The 26,000-nt window shown below is 43.7% G+C and overlaps 1 protein-coding gene across 1 annotated transcript in view; it reads left to right on the forward strand.

Annotated features, from left to right (window-relative positions):
• The first annotated feature begins 8,962 nt into the window (after positions 1-8,962).
• Positions 8,963-26,000, forward strand: part of ror1 (receptor tyrosine kinase-like orphan receptor 1) — a 115,066-nt gene continuing 98,028 nt past the window's right edge. Inside the window, exon 1 of the mRNA XM_055861579.1 lies at positions 8,963-9,263. Coding sequence (XP_055717554.1) covers positions 9,158-9,263 — 106 coding nt within the window. The 5' untranslated portion in view covers positions 8,963-9,157. The remainder of the gene's footprint in view (positions 9,264-26,000) is intronic.

The raw sequence follows: 26,000 nt of genomic DNA on the forward strand, positions 1-26,000 counted from the left end.
CCGCAGTGGCGACTCTGGTGCTGGCCGCTGACCCCGGACTGGGGACCCTAGCAGCGGGCCCCGGACAGGAGGGCGACTCTGGCGGCTCCGGACAGGAGGGCGACTCTGGTGGCTCCGGACATGAGGGAGACTCTGGCGGCTCCGGACAGGAGGGAGACTCTGGGATGCTCCGGACTGGGGATCGTCTCTGGAGGCTCCGGTCTGGGGATCGTCTCTGGAGGCTCCGGTCTGGGGATCGTCTCTGGAGGCTCCGGACTGAAAGGCGTCACTGGAGTGGAGAGACACACAGGAGGCTTCGTGCCATGGATCCTCACTGGAGGCTTCGTGCCATGGATCATCACTGGAGGTTTCGTGCCATGGATCATACCTGAAGGCTTCTTGCCATGGATCATCACTGGAGGCTTCTTGCCATGGATCTTTACTGGAGGCTTCTTACCATGGATCATCACTGGAGGATTCGTGCCATGGATCATCACTGGAGGCTTCGTGCCATGGATCATCACTGGAGGCTTCGTGCCATGGATCATCACTGGAGGCTTCGTGCCATGGATCATCACTGGAAAATAACTACCCACAAAACAAAAACATAGAATACCCACCCCAACTCACGCCCTGACCAACCAAAAAAGAGACATAAAAAGGATCTCTAAGGTCAGGGCGTGACAAGGTAACATAACTAAATGACTATCACCCCGTAGCAATCACTTCTGTCATTATGAAATGCTTTGAGAGGCGAGCTAATTCTTAAAAGTCTGAGGGGAGCAGGGGGTGGGGGGGAGGGTCTAAGCTGACATATGGAATTGTTTTTAAACATCATTCCATGGATAATTTAGCTATAAAAAGGTTATTTTTTAAACACATTAATGCATGGCAAAAAAAGACAGTCAAAAAATGAATCATAAGAAATAATGTTTTGAAATGTCTGTCCTATATCTAGAAGATATAAGACAGTGCAGGAAATACTGTATATACACTACCAGTCAAAAGTTTGGACACACCTACTCATTCAGTGTTTTATTTTTATTTTTATTATGTTCTACATTGTAGAATAATAGTGAAGACATCAAAACTATGAAATAACACATGGAATCATGTAGTAACTAAAGAAAGTGTTAAACAAATCAATATTTATTTTAGATTTTAGATTCTTCAAAGTAGCCACCCTTTGCCTTGATGACAGCTTTGCACACGCTTGCAATTCTCTTAACCAGCTTCACTTAAAATGGTTGAAGGAGTCTTGAAGGAGTTTCCACATATGCTGAGCACTTGTTGACTGCTTTTCCTTCCCTCTGCGGTCCAACTCATCCCAAACCATCTCAATTGGGTTGAGTTCGGGTGATTGTGGAGTCCAGGTCATCTGATGCAGCACTCCATCACTCTCCTTCTTGGTCAAATAGCCCTTTCACAGCATGGATGTGTGTTGGGTCATTGTCCTGTTGAAAAACAAATGATAGTCTCACTAAGTGCAAATCAGATGGCGTATCGCTGCAGAATGCTGTGGTAGCCATGCTGGTTAAGTGTGCCTTAAATAAATCACAGACAGTGTCACCAGCAAAGCACCATCACACCTCCTCCTCCATGCTTCCCGGTGGGAACCACACATGCGGAGATCATCCGCTCACCTACTCTGCATCTCACAAATCTCAAATTTGGACTCATCAGACCAAAGGACAGATTTCCACCGGTCTAATGTCCATTGCTTGTGTTTCTTGGCCCAAGCAAGTCTCTTCTTATTGGTGTCCTTTAGTAGTTGTTTCTTTGCAGTGATTCAACCATGAAGGCCCGATTCACACAGTCTCCTCTGAACAGATGATGTTGAGATGTCTGTTACTTGAAGTCAGTGTGTCCAAACTTTTGACTGGTACTGTATATATGTTTTATTAGATTATATGTTGGGTTCAGATGGTGTGTGATAGTTGAACTAAGCTGATGAGGCATTTATAAGTTATATTCTTAAAAAATCAATGGGTACATATCATTAATTTATAAGCCCAAAAATGGATGTACTGTAGCACCCTCGACTAACCTGTGCCCCCGCACATTGACTCTGTACCGGTTCCCCCTGTATATAGTCTCCTCATTGTTATTTTACTGCTACTCTTTAATTACTTGTTACTGTAAGGTGAACCTGTTGTATTCAGCACATGTGACTAATAACATTTGATTTGAACTGCAGATTGTTCCCTATAAAGTATTTTTCACTCAAATAATTGTATGATGTCATGTATTATAATAATCTATAATTAGAAAATGAAACTAAAACATAATCTGCAGAAAATGAATTTTACATCTTATAATCTTATCTGACTTAAATCTGTTCAGACCATTTTAAACCCATTTGCACTGTACAACTATTGTACTGTGAAACCTGCGAAACATTTCAAGGGCTGATGACATTAACAGGTCTTTCCCTAAATAGCCAGTGTGTTTAAAACGTTGTTGATATAGATTTCACATCTCTTAGGCAGATGAGCTGGATAACTAAACGCTGTCAGGATTGTTGAGATTTTATTCTCATCCTTTCCATACTGGTGTCATGTTGAACTGCAAAGAGATATACTGTCTCTCCAGGAATAGGGATTGACCTATCCCTGCAGTACAGTACAGTTCTGTGTTGGTTGAGATCGGCCACAGGGGACCACCATGTTACTGCCATTACTGTGACTGGTTTTAAGTCAGGAGAGGAATCCACACAATGATCTGTTAGGATATAAAACTGCTCAGAGGCTCAGCATAATGGATGTTTCTGACCGCACTGCCGATGCTGGATCTTATCCATAGACCTCTGTATTTTGTCTTTTTTCTCTTCTACTCTCTTCTTCTCTACTTTCTTCTCCTCTCATTCTCCCTCTGGCCCTTGCTCAAGATTCTTTTGGAGAAACCACAGCGTTGTGAGGCCTCTTGTTCTACTGCCGGGGAGTGCATTTCTGTGGTCCAGTTTAGAGCGAGAGAGGGAGGTTTCTGTGATCCAGTTCAGAGTGAGAGAGGGAGGATGTTTCTGTGGTCCAGTTCAGAGCGAGAGAGGGAGGTTTCTGTGGTCCAGTTTAGAGCGAGAGAGGGAGGTTTCTGTGATCCAGTTTAGAGTGAGAGAGGGGAGGTTTCTGTGGTCCAGTTCAGAGCGAGAGAGGGAGGTTTCTGTGGTCCAGTTCAGAGCGAGAGGGAGGTTTCTGTGGTCCAGTTTAGAGCGAGAGAGGGAGGTTTCTGTGGTCCAGTTCAGAGCGAGAGAGGGAGGTTTCTGTGGTCCAGTTCAGAGCGAGAGAGGGGAGGTTTCTGTGATTCAGTTTAGAGCGAGAGAGGGAGGTTTCTGTGGTCCAGTTCAGAGCGAGAGGGAGGTTTCTGTGGTCCAGTTCAGAGCGAGAGGGAGGTTTCTGTGATACAGTTTAGAGCGAGAGAGGGAGGTTTCTGTGGTCCAGTTCAGAGTGAGAGAGGGAGGTTTCTGTGATCCAGTTTAGAGCAAGAGAGGGAGGTTTCTGTGATCCAGTTTAGAGCAAGAGAGGGAGGTTTCTGTGGTCCAGTTTAGAGCAAGAGAGGGAGGTTTCTGTGATCCAGTTTAGAGCAAGAGAGGGAGGTTTCTGTGGTCCAGTTTAGAGCAAGAGAGGGAGGTTTCTGTGATCCAGTTTAGAGCAAGAGAGGGAAATTTCTGTGGTCCAGTTCAGAGCGAGAGAGGGAGGTTTCTGTGGTCCAGTTTAGAGCAAGAGAGGGAGGTTTCTGTGATCCAGTTTAGAGCAAGAGAGGGAGGTTTCTGTGGTCCAGTTCAGAGCGAGAGGGAGGTTTCTGTGGTCCAGTTCAGAGCGAGAGGGAGGTTTCTGTGATACAGTTTAGAGCGAGAGAGGGAGGTTTCTGTGGTCCAGTTCAGAGCGAGAGAAGGGAGGTTTCTGTGATCCAGTTCAGAGTGAGAGAGGGAGGTTTCTGTGATCCAGTTTAGAGCAAGAGAGGGAGGTTTCTGTGATCCAGTTCAGAGTGAGAGAGGGAGGTTTCTGTGATCCAGTTTAGAGCAAGAGAGGGAGGTTTCTGTGATCCAGTTTAGAGCAAGAGAGGGAGGTTTCTGTGGTCCAGTTTAGAGCAAGAGAGGGAGGTTTCTGTGATCCAGTTTAGAGCAAGAGAGGGAGGTTTCTGTGGTCCAGTTTAGAGCAAGAGAGGGAGGTTTCTGTGATCCAGTTTAGAGCAAGAGAGGGAGGTTTCTGTGGTCCAGTTCAGAGCGAGAGAGGGAGGTTTCTGTGGTCCAGTTTAGAGCAAGAGAGGGAGGTTTCTGTGATCCAGTTTAGAGCAAGAGAGGGAGGTTTCTGTGATCCAGTTTAGAGCAAGAGAGGGAGGTTTCTGTGATCCAGTTTAGAGCAAGAGAGGGAGGTTTCTGTGGTCCAGTTCAGAGTGAGAGAGGGAGGCAGGGACAGAGAGAGAGAGAAAAGAGAGGGAGCACATATACTGTACAAATATAACACAACATCAAATGAACATGTTTCCTCAACTTACTCTCTGGCATAGGTCTCACATAGAACAGAAATAAATAGCCATTTGCTGTGAAGCAACAAGGCAAAACTCTCTCCCTTTTCAAACTCCCACACTTTCCCCACCTTAAGAAGCAACAGCTGGGAAAATAAACCGCGCCAAGTTTTCTGTTTATTTAATGCGCAGGGCATGACAAATTATACCAGAGACGCACTTGTTTTCCAAAGTATTAACTCTCAAACGTTGTTTATGTGACACAAACCTCAAAAGAAAAACAATCTGGTTTAGGTACCAACACAAATAATATGTGGGTGCAGTTCTCTTGTTCTATGTGTGTATCCTGAACATTCAGATCCACTTTCCTGGACACACATTAATCCTGGCCCTGGACTAAAATACATGCTGAATGGAAAAGTGCTTTTTACTCCAGGACTAGGTTAAGTCTGTGTCTGGGAAACCGGCTCATACGGCTTACGTTGAACATTATCTAAACTTTCTGGACAGAGAGAGGATACTATATGTTGTTTTCTATCAGTTACTTTACCAGGTTAAATGAGATTAAATCTAAACTATCAACCGTAACCACTTAAGACAAACCAAACAAACACAGGGACATTATCCCTCTCATTGTAACCATCTTCATTTCCTTTCTCTTCCTGCTCATCCCCACATCCCCACATCCTGACCCTAAACCCCCTCCACCCCCTCTTACCCCCATGTCCCTAATGATCTGCAGTGTGGGCACTAGGGAGAAGGATAATACTGGCTGATCTTCTGATCTTCTGCCATTTTCACACCATCCGGCATGTTAGCCTGTCACTCAGAAACACAAGTGTCATTGGAAGGCTGACAGATTGAGAAAATGCAAGCGAGGGACCACCCAGACACAGTGTACCTCCTCCTTCCTGCCTCCCTGCTCCTCCTCCCCTACAGCCCTCTTACATTGGAATGGAGGGAAGAGAAAAGTGTTTGTTATTCCTTTTTCTTTTGTTTCTTTGGTCCCGTGTGGCTCAGTTGGTGTAGCATGGTGCTTGCAATGCCAAGGTTGTGGGATAGAAGCCCATGGTGGACCAGTATGAAAAATAAATGAGTCACTCACTAAGTTGCTATGGATAAGAGTGTCTCCTAAATGACTAAAATGTAAATGTCTCTAGAGTAACAGAGGGGTGCTGCATAATGCCTACCCCTCAGTCAAGATGCACTTACTTCATAGTGGGGTGGAGTAGGCCAGGGTTCTACATAGTTGAGCCCTAAAGAGAGAGGGAGGGGGAGAGTGAGGTCACTTTTATTTTGTCTGCCATTAGTGATGATGTCACCTTATCAGTCCAAAATGAGGGTGGGGGCAGAAACTACAGTACATCTATTGCCACTGACAGTAAGGAGCACAAAGTGCTAACACATTTCCAGTCAGCCAGACGGTTGGACAAATACAGTGATTGTAGTCATCTGAAGAGAAAGAGAGTAGATGGCAGCCAGGTTTGAGAGAGAAGGAGAGAGAGAATCATTTTCTTTTCATTCCCTTCTGGCGTCTGTTGAAGTTGATTTGAGACAACATCATCAGAGGTCGTGTCAGCCTTTTAACAGAGACCTCAGTCATTCTGTGTGTGTGTGCCCGTGTGTCCATCCATCCACAGAGAACCGGGGGATCCCCTCTTCAAAAGAGACCATAATCCAGACCGCCATCTCCCCTCCCATTAGAATTAGATGAGTTTTGCCGTGCATGGTTGCAATTTTAAGAATCTTATTTTAAAGAGAAAAAACGTCTCTTTTCGTAAATATTTCTGCTACTTAACCAACCCTGTAGTAATGGCTTACAAATGTTTAATATTAGATGTAATCATGGCGGAGAGAGGGAGTAGAGAGAGACATTCAACTTTTGTATTTTTTCTCCTTTTAGCTTCCCTGGCCTGGGATGTCTAATTCCAAAGAAAACAGCATAAATCTTTGAGTTTATACAAAACTATCTTGTTACTTTATGAAGATTTTCCTTATCATTTGCATGTCTTTATTGTGTGTGATTGCAATCAAACAGCTTTGGTAATATGGCTGGACTGAAGCAGTGCTTGAGTTGCCATTATTACATGATTCAGTTGTTTCTGTTGCAGCTAACAGAGGTCAGTGTCATGGATAATGTGCCCTTTGTCTTGAGACGTGTCAAATCAAATCACATTTTATTGGTCACATACACATATTTAGCAGATGTTATTGCGGGTGTAGTGAAATGCTTGTGTTTCTAGCTCCAGCAGTGCAGTAGTATCTAACAATTCACAACAATACACACTAATCTAAAAGTAAAATATATAAATATTAGATTGAGCAATGTCGGATTGGCGTTGACCAAAATACAGTAGAATAGAATATAGTATATACAGTACATATGAGATAAGTAAAGCAGTATGTAAACATGATTTAGTCATTGTTAAAGTGACTAGTGTTTCATTATTAAAGTAGCCAGTGATTCCAAGTCTATGTATATAGGACAGCAGCCTCTAAGGTGCAGGAATACGTAACCTGGTAGAAGCCGGCTAGTGATGGTTTTTTAACAGTCTGATGGCCTTGAGATAGAAGCTGTTTTTCAGTCTCTCGGTCCCAGCTTTGATGCACCTGTACTGTGTGTGTGTGTATGTGTGCGTGTGTGCGAGTGTGCGCGTGTTCTCCAGAAGATGCACTGACAATCTGTTTTACTCTATAACAGGAAGAAAAACACTATCAAAGGCAGTTGGAGGAGTGGGATCAGATTATACAGGCTGCCATATGTCCCAGCCAGCAATTGAGCCAGTTAGCCAGCTTGCCAGTCAGCCAGTCAGCCAGTCAGCTAGTCAGTCAGCCAGCCAGCCAGCCAGCCAGCCGGCCAGTGCTGATGAGAAGTTGGGAAATGGAAAGTGAAATGGTGGACTTGTGAGTCATCATAGCCCTGTCACTTCAAACAGCAGAGCGCTCAAGCTCCCGCTTCGTGTCTCCGCCGCCAGATGGCCTAACGAGCAGGAGCAGGTCAGGATGTGGGACCCGGAGATGCTAAATTGCTACCATTCACTTTTCTCTCCCCCACAGGTACTAGAAAGACAACTTTGACACTGATAAAGTGTATCTGATGGGTGAAGTGAAGTGTGTATAGGTCAAATTAAACAGGGTGTAAAGTTGGGAGATGGTGATATGCTTTTATAAAAGGTTTGGAATTTATTATAATGTTGCTTTCAGTTAGTCGGAGGCCGAGATTGCACAGGGTGTACTTGTGTGCTTTTATTGTTTTGTAACCATATGTTCCCAGACCGACTGCCCAAACGTTTCTGTCTCTGTCTCTCTCTCTCTCTCTCTTCTTTTCTCTCTTCTCTCTCTCTCTCTTCTCTCTCTCTCTCTCTCTCTCTCTCCCTCTCTCTCTCTCTCTCTCTCTTCTCTTCTCTCTTCTCTCTCTCTCTCTCTTCTCTTCTCTCTTCTCTCTCTCTCTCTCTCTCTCTTCTCTCTTCTCTCTCTCTCTCTCTCTCTTCTCTCTTCTCTCTCTCTCTCTCTCTTCTCTCTTCTCTCTCTCTTCTCTCTTTCTCTCTCTTCCCTTCTTTCCATCTCTTAATTTCTCCCTCTTTTCCTTCATTGCTCTTCAGTTCAATTCAATTCAAAAGGCTTTATTGGCATGGGAAACATATGTTTACATTGCCAAAGCAAGTGAAATAGATAATAAATAAAAGTGAAATAAACAATAAAAAATGAACAGTAAACATTACACTCACACATGTTTCAAAGGAATAGAGACATTTCAAATATCATATTATGTCTATGTACAGTGTTACAATCATGTGTAAACAGTTAAAGTACAAAAGGGAAAATAAATAAACATAAATATGGGTTGTATTTACAATGGTGTTTGTTCTTCACTGGTTGCCCTTTTCGTGTGGCAACAGGTCACAAATCGTTCCCCCTCTCTCTCCCTTAATCTCCCTTCCCCTGTTCAGAAGAGCATGCATCACTTTCAAATTCATGACAACGAATAAGCTCTTTCCTGTAAACTCTACATTAGTTGGCCCTGGATGGAGTGTGTGATGTCTCATTCCACGTGTTACCAATTTCAACCTCTTGGCTGTGCTCCAACATTGTGTATGCTGGAATAATTTCTTTAACCCACATCAACCTGCTCATGTCTTTCTAGTGATACAAACATACAAATAAAATCTATTTTTCTGTAGTGAATTGAAACTGCTGATAGTATTTTGTAAAATGATTAATTGATTGATGCACACTTTTGCATTACAGCAATTAGAATAGGTTCTTATGTATGTCTGCTATGCTAGTACAGCCCACATATATGGGAATGAATAAATGAACTTCAAACACCATAGATAGACCGTAATGCATCACATTTTCCTTGGTGCGATCTGAACACTTTGGTTGCGCAAAGAAATGTGTATTTTCAACACAAGGTGGCGACACATCGAGCACTAATCAGAGCCAGATGGCTCGTGCAAGACAAGCCGCTCAGACAGACGTTTTGTAAGCGTGCGCTTAGAGCGCGAAAGAAGGCAGTGGGACTCCCGCGGTCAGAGGGAGAGGAGACAGGGAAAGAGAAAGAACTCCGTGCGTTCTACTACACACAGTCACAGGATAAGGACGAGTGCGTAGACAGTTATTATAGACATTTTTGTGTGTCTTCTTTTTAAATCAACATTTGCACGTGAGATTACGGTTGTAGTGGATGTAAAGGAACTACAATAGAATCGGAGGAATGTATCCAGCTAGAGCAACAGTGACCCACCGTCTCCCGAGATGTCAGCTCCACATTATCCGAACCATCGTGCTACTCCTGGCTGTCCTAGAGATGACTGCGACCCGTAAGAATGTGACTTTATTACAGTGTTACAATGTCATATTATCTGAAACACACGCACATTTGAATGCCATGCATTTTGATATTTGATGCCATTCGTATGGTGATATATAGGCTATTGTTCACTAGCCGTTAGCCTGTCGATTTATTCGATTGACGTGTCTCTCTGCAAAATATTTCCTTTCCTCTTTTTATTACTTTTTTTCGTTAATAAAAAAAAAGTCAGATGGTTATATGGACATTCAATTCGTTGTGTTCTTGGCCTTCAAAATAAGCTACTTGGTTGCACATAATATCTTCATTGATCAAGTATTGTTTACCGCCAAGTCTTTTATATTTTAAACAAAGCCAATTTAAACATTGATTTATAATCGCCAGTATATTGAAATAGAAAGGGACTCTTCTTCTCCAGTCATGATAAAGAGGATAACTATCTCAGTCCCAGCTGGAGGTCCATTGTGAGTGTCGATCCATTTGTGATTTAAAGCAAACTCAGCAATACAATGCTGACTGATGCTGAGAGTAATGAAGTTCTTCGAAAGGGAAGAAAATGTCTTTGTTGGAACAGACTCACTCCATCAGAAATGTAACGCTAATCACTGTAGTCAAATAACAAACAGTAGCCTAGCTAGACTTGTCGTGTGTCTAAATGTATTGTCTTGCAAAGTTGTCTTCTACTATCTCTATAGATAGTACCTTGTCCTGCATACACTGGCAGTGAGGAAGTTAATATATCATGTTGTTTACATTTCTGTCACAACAGTTGTGATTTCAGGGACATAAAGTGACTTTATAGCTAATAATATCCTTTCACTAAGTCATCACAAAGCCAAACAATCATTCTCCTCCCCACACTTAACCTGTGAAAGGTTATAAACATCCTGTGGCTTTATATAAGCTTTATAACAGCTGTCTAGCCGAGGCAGGTGCCCAGATGGTGTCAAGTAGTTTCCATTAGGGACGGAAATTGCCAGGGACCTCACGATATGATATTATCACGATACTTAGGTGAAGATACGATATGTATTGCGATTCTAACGATCCTCGTGATTCTATATGTGTTGCTATTCAATACTGTGATTTTATTGTGATTCGATGTTGTTCACCATATGTCTGCTGCAGAGGGACTAACTAACGAAAAAATAATATTGCAATATTGTCAATATGATACATTGTTTCCCGTAGGATTTTTTTCAGCAGCGGTGGCAAAGTTATTGTGGGGGGTGGGGGCTTAGTGGGCATGGCCAATGGCGTGAACAATTTTAGAGGCCCTCCTTTTAGCCACAGATTTAGCTGTTTTAAAGTTAATTTCCTGCAATTCTACACATGTTGACATGGGGCTGAGAGAAAATGTGCAGTTTTAAAGCTCATTTCCTGCAATTCTATACATTTCTTCCAGGGCTTATGCCTTGTTTCTTATGCTATCTGAGTGACTCATTTTAGATTGTCCCCTTCTGTCTAGTTTTTATTTTGGTGGTTGTTAGTTCTCAAAGATGATCTTAGAAATACATAGCTCCATTATCCTTTCTAAATACTTTATATCAGGTTTTAGTCATTTAAGTTTACACTGAAAACGTTTTACTATCCCATTTTTTTAGCATATTTTTTGGGGTGGCGGCCCGTCGCTGCTAAATGAATATAGGGGAAACACTGCGATATGATGTAATATATCCTCAAAAATAATATCTGATATGTAACTATCGATTTTATTTCCCCATCACTAGTTTCCACAGTTTAAAAGTTTGGAAGAGAGGTGCTGTCATTGGACAATTTTGGTTTGCCCTCTTGTGAATCGAATTAGATTTTAGTTTGTTACCCAGTTTGTCTATGTGTTATTAATTGCCTGCTAGAGGATGTGTCTAGGTTTGTTTGGATTACACCAGTCCTCCCTATTGGATTGGTATATTATTTTCAAAGGTTGGAGGCAGTAAGGCCATATTCTGACATGCCACTCTCTCTTAGACTAGTGTCAGGAGCCAGAAATGGTAATCCAAGACACATGACTGGATGGGTTATGCGTTCATCAAATAAGATTTTATGATAGAACAGGAAAAGGGGAGGGCGGATCAAACCCTCGTAACCATTTCATATCTCCACTTCTTCAGCAGACTGGAAAATAGGAGTAGAAGGAAACACATTATGAATCTGCCATGACACAGAGTCTCTTACATGTCATAACAGTCACAGGGCTATCAATCATTTGGGTGGAACTGCCTCGGGTACAGATTTCAACAAGACAGAACTGTTGACACTAAAGGCACTTTGCCTCTGAAAAAACTCACACCGTCTGGACTGCAGTCTCTGTCTCTCGCAGGAAGCCTCGTGTCCTCTTCCTCAGCTCTGATAGCTGAGCTCTTAGCCCCCTCTTCTGTCTCTCCTCCTAATGCATGGTACTGTAACTCAGTCATCCATTGCTGCATCTTTAAAAGCCTTCTCAGACGTTCAGGAATGTGAAGGAACTATATGTGTGAAACAGATGTAATGGTTGTAGTGTATGTATGTGTGCATGTGTGTGTGTGTGCCTTCGCCTGCGCGCGTGTGTGTGTTTGTGACAGTTTGGGTCCAGTGTGAAGCATCTGGAAAGATCATAAAGTCACACACCTTCAATGAATCAGTCCTCAGTCATAAATCATACACTTCTCAGCTGGTCCCTCGTTACTTTCAAACAACGGTGTGTAAAACATGTCATGCATTAGCAATTACCTACTTACCTTTTGTTATTCACATCATATGTTTGCCAAGTTTATATGGCTGTATTGCTCAACATACGCCATGTTTTGAAGATGATGTCTTGTCTTGGCTAATTGTTTAAGTGGTGGTTACTTACAGTAATAGATGGTTATACAATTCTTACTTAGTTATTATTTTGTTCAGTGTTACATTAAACTGATGGCCAGATATGAGAAACAGAAATATGAACTTGAATGCACTATCAGGCATCCATTTTTTATTTAATTTGTTTACCCTCCCCACTGGGCACTCACTGGTTGAATCAACGTTTTTTCTGCATCATTTCAATGGAATTACGTTGAACCATTGTGGAATAGATGTTGAATTAACGTCTGTGCCCAGTGGGTCTCCTCAAGTTGTGGTTGTTGTGTGTTTGGGTTTGTAGTGTAACAACTGGCAGCAGCAGTAGAGCTACTGATTACTTTCATTACTGACTTCCGCTTGTGTTTCCCAGCGCAATGACATCATTAAATCAAATCAAACTGTATTTGTCACATGCGCCGAAAACAACAGGTATAGATAGACCTTACCGTGAAATGCTTACTTACAAGCCCTTAACCTACAATGCAGTTCAATAAATAGAGTTAAGAAAACATTTGCTCAATAAACTAAAGACTGTAAAGAAAATTAGATCACAAGTGTTTCCTATCGATCTTCGATAGCGTACCAGTGGCACTATTATTTCCATAGACTGGCAACCAGGCATGTTAGGCTACTACTGAAAATACTATCCAGTAGCCTAATGTTGGTGAGGGAAAACAACATCATTGTGGGTGGTTTTGCAATATGACCCAGAGGTTTGTTTCTTAGATATTAGATTGTGATAAATAGGTTCTGTAAATTGCAATAGATTGCAGTTTTACTGTAAGTTCTTCCTTCTTACAACCGCATGATGTTTTCATCTAAAAGCCTTCTAAGAAACGACCCCCACAGAAAGCTAAGCCGAGTGTTTTTCTGGTTGGGAGTCTTGACTCTTGGGAGACTATGATTCATTGAGGCTAAACATTGTTCACTCTCATGTCATATCCTCATTTGGTCTCTGCTCTCTCTGGGCTAGAGAGAGGGTTTGATAAAGTTTCTCCACTGCGATCTGAAGCCAAGCATGGAAACCCCTTTCCTGCAATTACTGTCTGCCTGCACTGCACAGCGGAGGTGAGAGCATGGCAGAGAGAACATCTCCTCTGGATATCTAGGGACTCAAAGAGTGGTTGGCTTTTTGCTGTAGATTAGAAGCATCCTCTTTGACATACATATTCTTTAGAGCTCGTAGTGGAGCTAAGGGCCTAACTTCCTTTCCTTGTGTCAACAATTATCCGAAATAATCAGTTCTTTGATAGAACGACACTCATTATTTAAGTAAAGTGTGCTGTTATTAGATATGCACCTTATGGGTTGTGTAGGCTATGCACTAATGTAGGTATTAGGAAATATCTTGTAGTAAAAAGAGATATACATTTTGACTTTTCAAATTACAATTTTCCTCGCTTAGTAGCATTTATCCGGGTTAATACGTGGGGCCATGCTATGTTTCATTTCACAGGAGCGGGAATGAAACATTACTTTTTAAATTCAGCTGTAAATGTGTCAGTGTAAATCTCTAAAACCTGTTTGCATTGCTTTAAGGACTTATGGAACCCCGTTGCATGCAGACTGGTAAATCTCTCACCACCCACAATTAGGCCTTTGTACATTGCCACGCTGTCTTAGAGCTGATAAATACCCAATCTTAACGGGCTATTAAAAAATAAATAAATAAATGCTGCTTATCAGTCAACAGAGGATTGTGACAGGCAGTGTCAAGCAGAGGAGAGGAGAGCATAGGAGAGGAGAGGAGAAAAGAGCAGAAGAGAAGAGAGCATAGGAGTGGAGAAGAGTGGAGATGAGGGGAGAGGAGAGCGGAGGAGAGCAGAGGAGTGGAGAGCAGAGGAGAGGAGAGGAGAGGAAAGTGGAGTAGAGGGGAGAGGAGAGCGGAGGAGAGCAGAGGAGTGGAGAGCAGAGGAGAGGAGAGGAAAGTGGAGTAGAGGGGAGAGGAGAGCGGAGGAGAGGAGAGCAGAGGAGAGCAGAGGAGAGGAGAGGAGAGGAAAGGAGAGGAAAGCAGAGGAGAGGAGAGCAGAGGAGAGGAGAGCCAGAACAGAGCAGAGGAGAGTAGAGAGCAGCGGTGTTGGTGACTGGTGATGGGGTTAATGTTGAACCACACGTTGGCCTTGGCTGGCTGGCTGGCTGGCTCATATATCTGATAAACGGTCTGTCTGAGGAAAGGTAGCCAGCCCCCTCACTGCCACCCATGACATCAGGGCTTTGGATGGGGAAGCCTTGGCACTTGGCAGGCACCCGCTGCGCCACTCCTAGCCGTTAAACTAAAATCATACCAGGATCACTCTCCTTCTGTCTCACCCCCCGCCCCTCAATTCAATTTTAATTTAAGGGCTTTGTTGGCATAGGAAACATATGTTAACATTGCCAAAGCAAGTGAAGTAGATAATAAACAAAAGTGAAATAAACATAAAAAATTAACAGTAAACAATACACTCACAGAAGTTCCAAAAGAATATAGAGATATTTCTCTCCCACCCATCTCTCTTTCTCTCCCACCCCTCTCTCTTTCTCTCTCACCCCTCTCTCTTTCTCTCCCACCCATCTCTCTTTCTCTCCCACCCCTCTCTTTCTCTCCCACCCCCTCTCTTTCTCTCCCACCCCCTCTCTTTCTCTCCCACCCCTCTCTCTTTCTCTCCCACCCCTCTCTCTTTCTCTCCCACCCCTCTCTCTTTCTCTCCCACCATCTCTCTTTCTCTCCCACCCATCTCTCTTTCTCTCCCACCCCTCTCTCTTTCTCTCCCACCATCTCTCTTTCTCTCCCACCCATCTCTCTTTCTCTCCCACCCCTCTCTCTTTCTCTCTCACCCCTCTCTCTTTCTCTCCCACCCATCTCTCTTTCTCTCCCACCCATCTCTCTTTCTCTCCCACCCCTCTCTCTTTCTCTCCCACCATCTCTCTCTCCCACCCATCTCTCTTTCTCTCCCACCCCTCTCTCTTTCTCTCCCACCCCTCTCTCTTTCTGTCCCACCCCTCTCTCTTTCTCTCCCACCATCTCTCTTTCTCTCCCACCCATCTCTCTTTCTCTCCCACCCCTCTCTCTTTCTCTCCCACCATCTCTCTTTCTCTCCCACCCATCTCTCTTTCTCTCCCACCCCTCTCTTTCTCTCCCACCCCTCTCTTTCTCTCCCACCCCCTCTCTTTCTCTCCCACCCATCTCTCTTTCTCTCCCACCCCTCTCTCTTTCTCTCCCACCATCTCTCTTTCTCTCCCACCCCCTCTCTTTCTCTCCCATCCCTCTCTCTTTCTCTCCCACCCATTTCTCTTTCTCTACCACCCCTCTCTCTTTATCCCCCACCCATCTCTCTTTCTCTCCCACCCCTCTCTCTTTCTCTCCCACCCCTCTCTCTTTCTGTCCCACTCCTCTCTCTTTCTCTCCCACCCCCTCTCTTTCTCTCCCACCCATCTCTCTTTCTCTCCCACCCCTCTCTCTTTCTCTCCCACCATCTCTCTTTCTCTCCCACCCCCTCTCTTTCTCTCCCATCCCTCTCTCTTTCTCTCCCACCCATTTCTCTTTCTCTCCCACCCCTCTCTCTTTATCCCCCACCCATCTCTCTTTCTCTCCCACCCCTCTCTCTTTCTCTCCCACCCCTCTCTCTTTCTGTCCCACTCCTCTCTCTTTCTCTCCCACCCATCTCTCTTTCTCTCCCACCCCTCTCTCTTTCTCTCCCACCATCTCTCTTTCTCTCCCACCCATCTCTCTTTCTCTCCCACCCCTCTCTCTTTCTCTCCCACCCCTCTCTTTCTCTCCCACCCCCTCTCTTTCTCTCCCACCCATCTCTCTTTCTCTCCCACCCCTCTCTCTTTCTCTCCCACCCCTCTCTCTTTCTCTCCCACCCCCTCTCTTTCTCTCCCATCCCTCTCTCTTTCTCTCCCACCCATTTCTCTTTCTCTCCCACCCCTCTCTCTTTATCCCCCACCCATCTCTCTTTCTCTCCCACCCCTCTCTCTTTCTCTCCCATCCCTCTCTCTTTCTCTCCCATTCCATCCCATCTCTCTCTCTCTCCCCCCCTCTATCTCTATATATATTTTTATTATTTTTCTCCCTTTTCTTCTTTCCAAACTCATCTCAGGATCACTTTCTTGCTGTCTCTCTTTATTTCTCTTTTCTTTCATTTTCAAATCAAATCAAAGTTTATTTGTCATTTGCACCGAATACAACAGGTGTAGACCTTACAGTGAAATGCTTACTTACAGGCTCTAACCAATAGTGCAAAAAAGGTATTAGGTGAACAATAGGTAAGTAAAGAAATAAAAACAACAGTAAAAAGACAGGCTATATACAGTAGCGAGGCTATAAAAGCAGCGAGGCTACATACAGACACTGGTTAGTCAGGCTGATTGAGGTAGTATGTACATGTAGATATGGTTAAAGTGACTATGCATATATGATGAACAGAGAGTATCAGTAGCGTAAAAGATGGGTTGGCGGGTGGTGGGTGGCGGGACACAATTCAGATAGCCCGGTTAACCAATGTGCGGGAGCACTGGTTGGTCGGGCCAATTGAGGTAGTATGTACATGAATGTATAGTTAAAGTGACTATGCATATATGATAAACAGAGAGTAGCAGCAGCGCAAAAGAGGGGGTGGGGGGGGCACACAGTGCAAATAGTCTGGGTAGCCATTTGATTACCTGTTCAGGAGTCTTATGGCTTGGGGGTAAAAACTGTTGAGAAGCCTTTTTATCCTAGACTTGGCACTCCAGTACCGCTTGCCTTGCGGTAGTAGAGAGAACAGTTTATGACTGGGGTGGCTGGGGTCTTTGACAATTTTTAGGGCCTTCCTGGTGTAGAGGTCCTGGATGGCAGGCAGCTTAGCCCCAGTGATGTAGTGGGCCGTACGCACTACCCTCTGTAGTGCCTTGCGGTCAGAGGCCGAGCAATTGCCATACCAGGCAGTGATGCAGCCAGTCAGGATGCTCTCGATGTTGCAGCTGTAGAACCTTTTGAGGATCTCAGGGCCCAAGCCAAATCTTTTTAGTTTCCTGAGGGGGAATAGGAGTTGTCGTGTCCTCTTCACGAGTGTCTTGGTGTGTTTGGACCATTCTAGTTTGTTTGTGATGTGGACACCAGGGAACTTGAAGCTCTCAACCTGGTCCACTACAACCCCGTGGATGAGAATGGGGGTGTGCTCTGTCCTCCTTTTCCCGTAGTCCACAATCATCTCCTTAGTCTTGGTTACGTTGAGGGATAGGTTGTTATTCTGGCACCACCCGGCCAGGTCTCTGACCTCCTCCCTATAGGCTGTCTCGTCGTTGTCGGTGATCAGGCCTACCACTGTTGTGTCGTCTGCAAACTTAATGATGGTGTTGGAGTCGTGCCTGGCCATGCAGTCATGGGTGAACAGGGAGAACAGGAGGGGACTGAGCACGCACCCCTGGGGTGCTCCAGTGTTGAGGATCAGCGTGGCAGATGTGTTGCTACCTACCCTCACCACCTGGGGGCGGCCCATCAGGAAGTCCAGGATCTAGTTGCAGAGGGATGTGTTTAGTCCCAGGATCATTATCTTAGTGATGAGCTTTGAGGGCACTATGGTGTTGAACGCTGAGCTGTAGTCAATGAATAGCATTCTCACATAGGTGTTCCTTTTGTCCAGGTGGGAAAGGGCAGTGTGGAGTGAAATAGAGATTGCATCATCTGTGGATCTGTTTGGGCGGTATGCAAATTGGAGTGGGTCTAAAGTTTCTGGGATAATGGCGTTGATGTGAACCATTACCAGCCTTTCAATGCACTTCATGGCTACGGACGTGAGTGCTACGGGTCTGTAGTCATTTAGGCATGTTGCCTTTGTATTCTTGGACACAGGGACTATGGTGGTCTGCTTGAAACATGTTGGTATTACAGACTCAATCAGGGACATGTTGAAAATGCCAGTGAAGACACCTGCCAGTTGGTCAGCACATGCCCGGAACACACATCCTGGTAATCCATCTGGCCCCACAGCCTTGTGAATGTTGACCTGTTTAAAGGTCTTACTCACGTCGGCTACGGAGAGCGTGATCACACAGTCGTCCGGAACAGCTGATGCTCTCATGCATGCCTCAGTGTTGCTTGCCTCAAAGCGAGCATAGAAGTGATTTACCTCGTCTGGTAGGCTCGTGCCACTGGGCAGCTCGCGGCTGTGCTTCCCTTTGTAGTCTGTAATAGTTTGCAAGCCCTGCCATATAAGACAAGCATCGGAGCCGGTTTAGTATGATTCATTATTAGCCCTGTATTGACGCTTTACCTGTTTGATGGTTCGTAGCAGGGCATAGCATGATTTCTTATAAGCTTCCGGGTTAGAGTCCCGCACCTTGAAAGCGGCAACTCTACCCTTTAGCTCAGTGCGAATGTTGCCTGTAATCCATGGCTTCTGGTTGGGGTATGTACGTACAGTCACTGTGGGGACGACGTCCTCGATGCATTTATTGATAAAGCCAGTGACTGATGTGGTGTACTCCTCAATGCCATGGGAAGAATCCCGGAACATGTTCCAGTCTGTGATAGCAAAACAGTCCTGTAGTTGAGCATCTGCTTCATCTGACCACTTTTTTATAGACCGAGTCACTGGTGCTTGCTGCTTTAATTTTTGCTTGTAAGCAGGAATAAGGAAGATAGAGTTGTGGTCGGATTTACCAAATGGAGGGCGAGGGAGACCTTTGTACGTGTCTCTGTGTGTTGAGTACAGGCGATCTAGAATTTTCCCCCTCTGGTTGCACGTTTAACATGTTGATAGAAATTAGGTAGAACTGATTTAAGTTTCCCTGCATTAAAGTCTCCGGCCACTAGGAGCGCTGCCTCTGGCTGAGTGGTTTCCTGTTTGCTTATTTCCTTATACAGCTGACTGAGTGCGGTCTTAGTGCCAGCATCTGTCTGTGGTGGTAAATAAACAGCCACGAAAAGTATAGCTGAAAACTCTCTAGGCAAGTAGTGTGGCCTGCAATTTATCACAATATACTCTACTTCAGGCAAGCAAAATCTAGAGACTTCCTTCGATTTCGTGCACCAGGATCCACGCTTGGCTGCTGTTATCTGAGTTGACTGGCAGGCTGTTCTTGGCATGGCTGTGTGTGTTTACTCACTGCGTTCTGAGTGAGAGGAAAAAGGCAGAAAGGAATGGATGTTCAGCGACAGCTTTGGGCTTTCCCAATCAAGCTCCTGTTCTGTTCTCTCCCCTACCTCAGACCTTCTGCTGGGGCTGTGAAAACCACTGCACCATCAGTTTAGTCCCATGAATTAGAAATGTGTTACAAGGCATCACTTTATATTGATTAATTGGTAGAATCCTGTTTTTTAAGCATTTGTCATGATTCTGTGTTAATGTTCTCGCTTTATGCTGAAAGGTCATGTTTATTTCCCTCTTGACAGCTCTCACTCTCTCTCTTTATTTCTGTTTTTCCCTTTGTCTTTCTATTTATCTCGCTCTCTTTCCCCCCCCTCCCTCTCTCTCCCCCCATCTCTCTCTCTCTCTCTCTCTCTCTCTCACGTGTTGAGTGGTCTGAAAGGTCATGTTTATTTCCCTCTTGACAGCTCTCACTCTCTCTCTTTATTTCTGTTTTTCCCTTTGTCTTTCTATTAATCTCACTCTCTTTCCCCCCCTCCCTCTCTCCCCCCATCTCTCTCTCTCTCTCTCTCTCACGTGTTGAGTGGTCTGAAAGGTCATGTTTATTTCCCTCTTGACAGCTCTCACTCTCTCGCTTTATTTCTGTTTTTCCCTTTGTCTTTCTATTTATCTCGCTCTCTTTCCCCCCCTCCCTCTCTCTCCCCCCATCTCTCTCTCTCCCCCTCTCTCACGTGTTGAGTCGAGGTAGCACTCTCCTCTATACAGGTGTTTCTGATGAGAATAGCGTCTGTCCAACTAACTTCCCATGAAGCACTCTAAGTGCTAAAACAGGCCAGTTTGGATTGCAGGAAATTAAATTTTACGGGCGTCTAATGATTTGTGTTCGTTACGGAGCTATGTTAGGGCAACGTTTCCTTATCTACCATGCTTCCTTATTGCCACAGTCTCTGTGAGCAGAGGGGGGGACATAGGGGTACGAGGGCAAAGTTGATTTGGTGGTACACTGTTGTTTGGTGCTTTTTTGTTCTATATATAGCTAGTATCCTGACATGACAAAGTAGATTCAAGACTTAAAATGTGTAGCCGACTTTGCAGACTGTGTGTGTCTGAGTGTGTCTATGTCCCTGTGTGTGTCTCTCTCTCCTAGCCCTAGATGTATGGCTTTCTGGGTTCATTGCGAGGCTAGAGTCTAAACATGCATGACCCTGCTTGGCCTCCACATTAAGCTGTTTAGGAATTCTCCACCTCTATTCACCCCTGTTTGTTTAACATATAAAAGTGTGTTTAACTCTCCTTCTTTATTGGTTGGTAATTACTATCAGTAGCCATAGAAACTATAATCCCGTTGTAGTCTGAAGTCTAGGAATTCTCCTCTCTTTGAAGATTAGTTCTTTTAAAGAGGGTTAGGTCTAAGCCAGTGGTTGAAAAAGCCGACTCTGGACACCATGTACTTTATGCTGTTGTGGATCTATGAGACATTTATAACGGGATTGGGAAAGTCTAGGCCGTTCTTATCCCACTGTTCTGGAATGATAATTGATGCTTGGTCGATTTGTTTTGCTTCTGTGCATCAAAGGAGGGATGACCAAAGTTGCGTCATAAGTAATCTGCCTCTGTCTTGGGACACCTGGAAGAGTTTGTGTAGTTTGAGAAAGAGGAAAGAGGATGTTTCTTCTCTGCTGTAGACTCTTAACCCATCAAATGAGCATTGATTGGAAGAAGTCAGTTGAATATTTGGTTGTAAAACAAATATAGAGTATTACTTTACTGACTGAGTCCCTTTGGAAGAGAGGAAGGGAAGGGGAAAATGGCGGTAGGAGATTAAACAGGAGACCAGTGATAGCCGGGCAGTGGCACACATTTCAGCATGTTTCAAATAAACGCTGGATCTAAATTAATTAGGGGGGTTACCATGAATTACCATGAATTGTTTACAAGGTTTAATGTTTGATTTGTTACATTAAATAATTCAGTAATATGACTTGAAAAAATTATGTCAATCATCCGTTTTTATTAGAGGTTGACCGATTATTCGGCGTGGCCGATTAATTAGGGCCGATTTCACGTTTTCATAACAATCGGTAATCAGCATTTTTGGACGCCGATTATGGCCGATTACATTGCACTCCACGAGGAGACTGCGTGGCAGGTTGACCACCTGTTACGCGAGTGCAGCAATGAGCCAAGGTAAGTTGCTAGCTAGCATTAAACTTATCTGATAAAAAACAATCAATCTTAACATAATCACTAGTTAACTACACATGGTTGATGATATTACTAGTTTAACTAGCTTGTCCTGCGTTGCAAATAATCAATGCGGTGCCTGTTGATTCATCATCGAATCACAGCCTACTTCGCCAAATGGGTGATGATTTAACAAGCACATTCACGAAAAAAAACACTGTTGTTGCACCAATGTACCTAACTATAAATATCAATGCCTTTCTTAAAATCAATACACAAGTATATATTTTTTTACCTGTATATTTAGTTGAAAGAAATTTATGTTAGCAGGCAATATTAACTAGGGAAATTGTGTCACTTCTTTTGCGTTCTGTGCAAGTAGAGTCAGGGTATATGCAGCAGTTTGGGCTGCCTGGCTCGTTGCGAACTGTGTGAAGACCATTTCTTCCTGACGAAGACCATAATTCATTTGCCAGAATTGTACTTAATTATGACATAGCATTGAAGGTTGTTCAATGTAACAGCAATATTTAGACTTAGGGATGTCACCCGTTCGATAAAATACGGAACGGTTCCTTATTTCACTGAAAGAATAAACGTTTTGTTTTCGAAATTATACTTTACGTATTTGACCATATTAATGACCTAAAGCTCGTATTTCTGTGTGTTTATTATATTATAATTAAGTCTATGATTTGAAATTTGATAGAGCAGTCTGACTGAGCGGTGGTAGGCAGCAGCAGGCTCGTAAGCATTCATTCAAACAGCACTTTCCTGCGTTTGCCAGCAGCTCTTAGCAACGCTTGAAGCACAGCGCTGTTTATGACTTCAAGCCTATCAACTCCCAAGATTAGGCTGGCATACTATAGTGCCTATAAGAACATCCAATAGTCAAAGGTATATGAAATACAAATGGTATAGAGAGAAATAGTCCTATAATTCCTATAATAACTACAACCTAAAACTTCTTAACTGGGAATATTGAAGACTCATGTTAAAAGGAACCACCAGCTTTCATATGTTCTCATGTTCTGAGCAAGGAACTTAAATGTTAGCTTTTTTACATGGCACATATTGCACTTTTACTTTCTTCTCCAACACTGTGTTTTTGCATTATTTGAACCAAATTGAACGTTTCATTATTTATTTGAGACTAAATAGATTTTATTTATTTATTATATAAGTTCAAATAAAAGTGTTCATTCAGTATTGTTGTAATTGTCATTATTACAAAATATATATAAAAATCGTCCGATTAATCGGTATCGTTATTTTTTTTGGTCCTCCAATAATCGGCATCGGTATCGGCATTGAAAAATCATAATCGGTCGACCTCTAGTTTTATCGCTAGTAAGAAACTGCTAGCCATTAGCTGCTAACAGCTGAGAACTGCTAGCTACAGTACCTGGCAAGCACAAAAACAGTCAACAACTTTGTGAGTACAGATCCCCAGAAATCAATCAATCGCCCTCGAAAGTAAGAACTGACGAAAAAGCACAGTCAAAGATGAAAATAATTATTCTGTCAAGAAAGTACATTTTTTCCTAAATAGTGGCATACTAAGACAAAATACTCCCCTCTCCCACTCTCTCCATACTCCCCTCCAAACTCCCCTCTGCCTCTCTCTCTCCATACTCCCCTCCCCCTCTCCCCCTGTCCTCTGCTCTGTGGTGAGTAGAGATAACTCTGTGACCAAGGAATCCACTAATAAAGGTCTAAAATTGGTTCATTCTGAATGATCATTATCCAAGGTCTCAGCGGCGACCCACGAAGACTCTGACCAAGTATGTGCCGACAGAGGGGAACCAATGCTGATATACAGTGTAGGAACAGGCTGGACCAGACTGGAACCAGGCTGAGATCCAAACCTACTACTCCTTAGGGAGTTAGAGCTCCCCCAATCCCTTTGAAAACGCCCTCAAACCTGGGAAAGAGATCTCACTCACCTCAATGTCCCCTGCGTAGTCACAAAGGCTTTACAAGGATGGAAGCTCTTCTGGCTTGATGTGCTAACCAGTGAGTGAACATTTTGAAGGGGAGCCCTGATTTCTCCATTTGTCTGTCCATTCTCAAATGTTTTTACCTGAGACGAGATCCACTTAAGCTGGATGTGTTAACCAGAATACTGTATACTGGCTGGATGTGTTAACCAGAAACCAGTATACTGGCTGGATGTGTTAACCAGAAACCAGTATACTGGCTGGATGTGTTAACCAGAAACCAGTATACTGGCTGGATGTGTTAACCAGAAACCAGTATACTGGCTGGATGTGTTAACCAGAATACAGTATACTGGCTGGATGTGTTAACCAGAATACAGTATACTGGCTGGATGTGTTAACCAGAAACCAGTATACTGGCTGGATGTGTTAACCAGAAACCAGTATACTGGCTGGATGTGTTAACCAGAAACCAGTATACTGGCTGGATGTGTTAACCAGAAACCAGTATACTGGCTGGATGTGTTAACCAGAAACCAGTATACTGGCTGGATGTGTTAACCAGAAACCAGTATACTGGCTGGATGTGTTAACCAGAAACCAGTATACTGGCTGGATGTGTTAACCAGAATACACTATACTGGCTGGATGTGTTAACCAGAAACCAGTATACTGGCTGGATGTGTTAACCAGAAACCAGTATACTGGCTGGATGTGTTAACCAGAAACCAGTATACTGGCTGGATGTGTTAACCAGAAACCAGTATACTGGCTGGATGTGTTAACCAGAATACAGTATACTGGCTGGATGTGTTAACCAGAAACCAGTATACTGGCTGGATGTGTTAACCAGAAACCAGTATACTGGATGGATGTGTTAACCAGAATACAGTGTCTGAATGCTAATGGAAGGGTATGGCCTGGTCATAGAATCTGACTTATATTGGATCCTTTGGTCTGGAGGTTCTGGATTGTGAGTAGACAGACTGAGTTCCCACAATCTGAGTACTCACACTCTGAGTACCCACAATCTGAGTCCCCACAATCAGAGTACTCACAATCTGAGTACCCACAATCAGAGTACCCACAATCAGAGTACTCACACTCTGAATACCCACAACATGAGTACCCACAATCTGAGTGGCATGTGTTTGTGAGGGAGTGCGTGTGTGTTTGTGTGTGTGCAAGCGGGAGGTCGTGCGTGTGTGTGTATATGTGAGCCAAACCAGTGTATGATAAATACACCCTATAGTTCAGAAGAGCTCTCTCCCTCCCATATGGATGAAGGATGTAACAGGGACTCTGTGTTTACCCCTGCCGGAGGAAAGGAATCTCGGCGAGGCCGGGAACGCTTCAGATCGACCAGGAATTCATACAATTATCCTGCAATGGCCTCTGCGGAATCTCTGAGGTTGATGCAAATCTGTTTAGGCGAAAATGTAGTTTTCCCTTTGGAGCGGCCTTTTTCATATTTCCACTTGAACAGTTATTTAATTTCCCGTTGGATGTTTATCAAGCCTGGCCCAAGTTCAGGTTCACTTATTGGTGCCTCTCTACCCCCAGTGCTGAGGCTTCTCTCTCTGAGCACATTGATTTCAGTAGTGTCTCTGAGTTTCAGAGAGACAGAGGGAGAGAAAGAGAGAGAAAGAGAGAGAGAGTAAAGCCCCTTGAATTGAATTGAATTGAGAGAGAGAGAGAGAGAGAGAGAGAGAGAGAGAGAGAGAGAGAGAGAGAGAGAGAGAGAGAGAGAGAGAGAGAGAGAGAGAGAGAGAGAGAGAGAGAGAGAGAGAGAGAGAGAGAGAGAGAGAGAGAGAGAGAGAGAGAGAGAGAGAGAGAGAGAGAGAGAGAGAGGGGAGAAAGGGCAGAGAAGGGAGACATCTTAGAGGGAATTCTTTTTATTTTTCTTGAATCTTTATTTAACTAGGCAAGTCAGTTATGAACAAAGGCAGCGCACAATTGTCCCAGCGTCTTTCGGGTTTGGCAGGTGTAGGCCATCATTGTAAATACGAATTTGTTCTTAACTGACTTGCCTAGTTAAATAAAAATAAAATAAAAAAGGGAGGGAGAAGGGATACAGACTTGCCAACACGCATGCATTTTGCGTACCAACTACGCAATTCTCTGTCCATGTACGCAGGTATGAGATCCGAGTTAAAAGCACGCATACATGAATAGGGCCTGATTTAAAAAATATATTTTAATAAAAAATAAATCCACTGAGTAAATCTGACATCCGGATTCTCGAGCTGCAACACACAGACATGTACGGAGTTTGTCAACGGACATGGATATTAATACGTAATTATTCAACGTAGCTACCCGGTGTCTGCCAGTCCTGCTGTTTACTGTGATGCTGAGTTTGCCGACAGTCAACTGTACGTAAAAACATGGACAAATCCCTTTTCGACTCCGTGTGTTGTGGAAAGGTAAACACTAATTGTTTCAAGCTAATGTTAGCGAACATAAGATGGACATTCAGTGGGCTCTAAAGTGCCAGCAGTTGACTCGCATTTGGTAGTGAAAGAAATTAAATGCAAATACGAAAAATAACTGGTCACACTTTTGCGAGTGTGATATACATTTAATTCTGCGTCCCATTACTTGTATTTTCCACGTAACATTACGAGGATCACGCAACCTGATAGACTGTAACTGTAATTATGATCCACGTCACAAAAAGCATTACAAAAGTATCAAAAATAAATATAAACATCTTAGCATTAAATGGGGTCGGGAGTTTAGAAGACTGCG

The sequence above is a fragment of the Salvelinus fontinalis genome, chromosome 14 (genome assembly GCF_029448725.1).
Source record: "Salvelinus fontinalis isolate EN_2023a chromosome 14, ASM2944872v1, whole genome shotgun sequence".
NCBI classification, from domain to species: Eukaryota; Metazoa; Chordata; class Actinopteri; order Salmoniformes; family Salmonidae; genus Salvelinus; species Salvelinus fontinalis.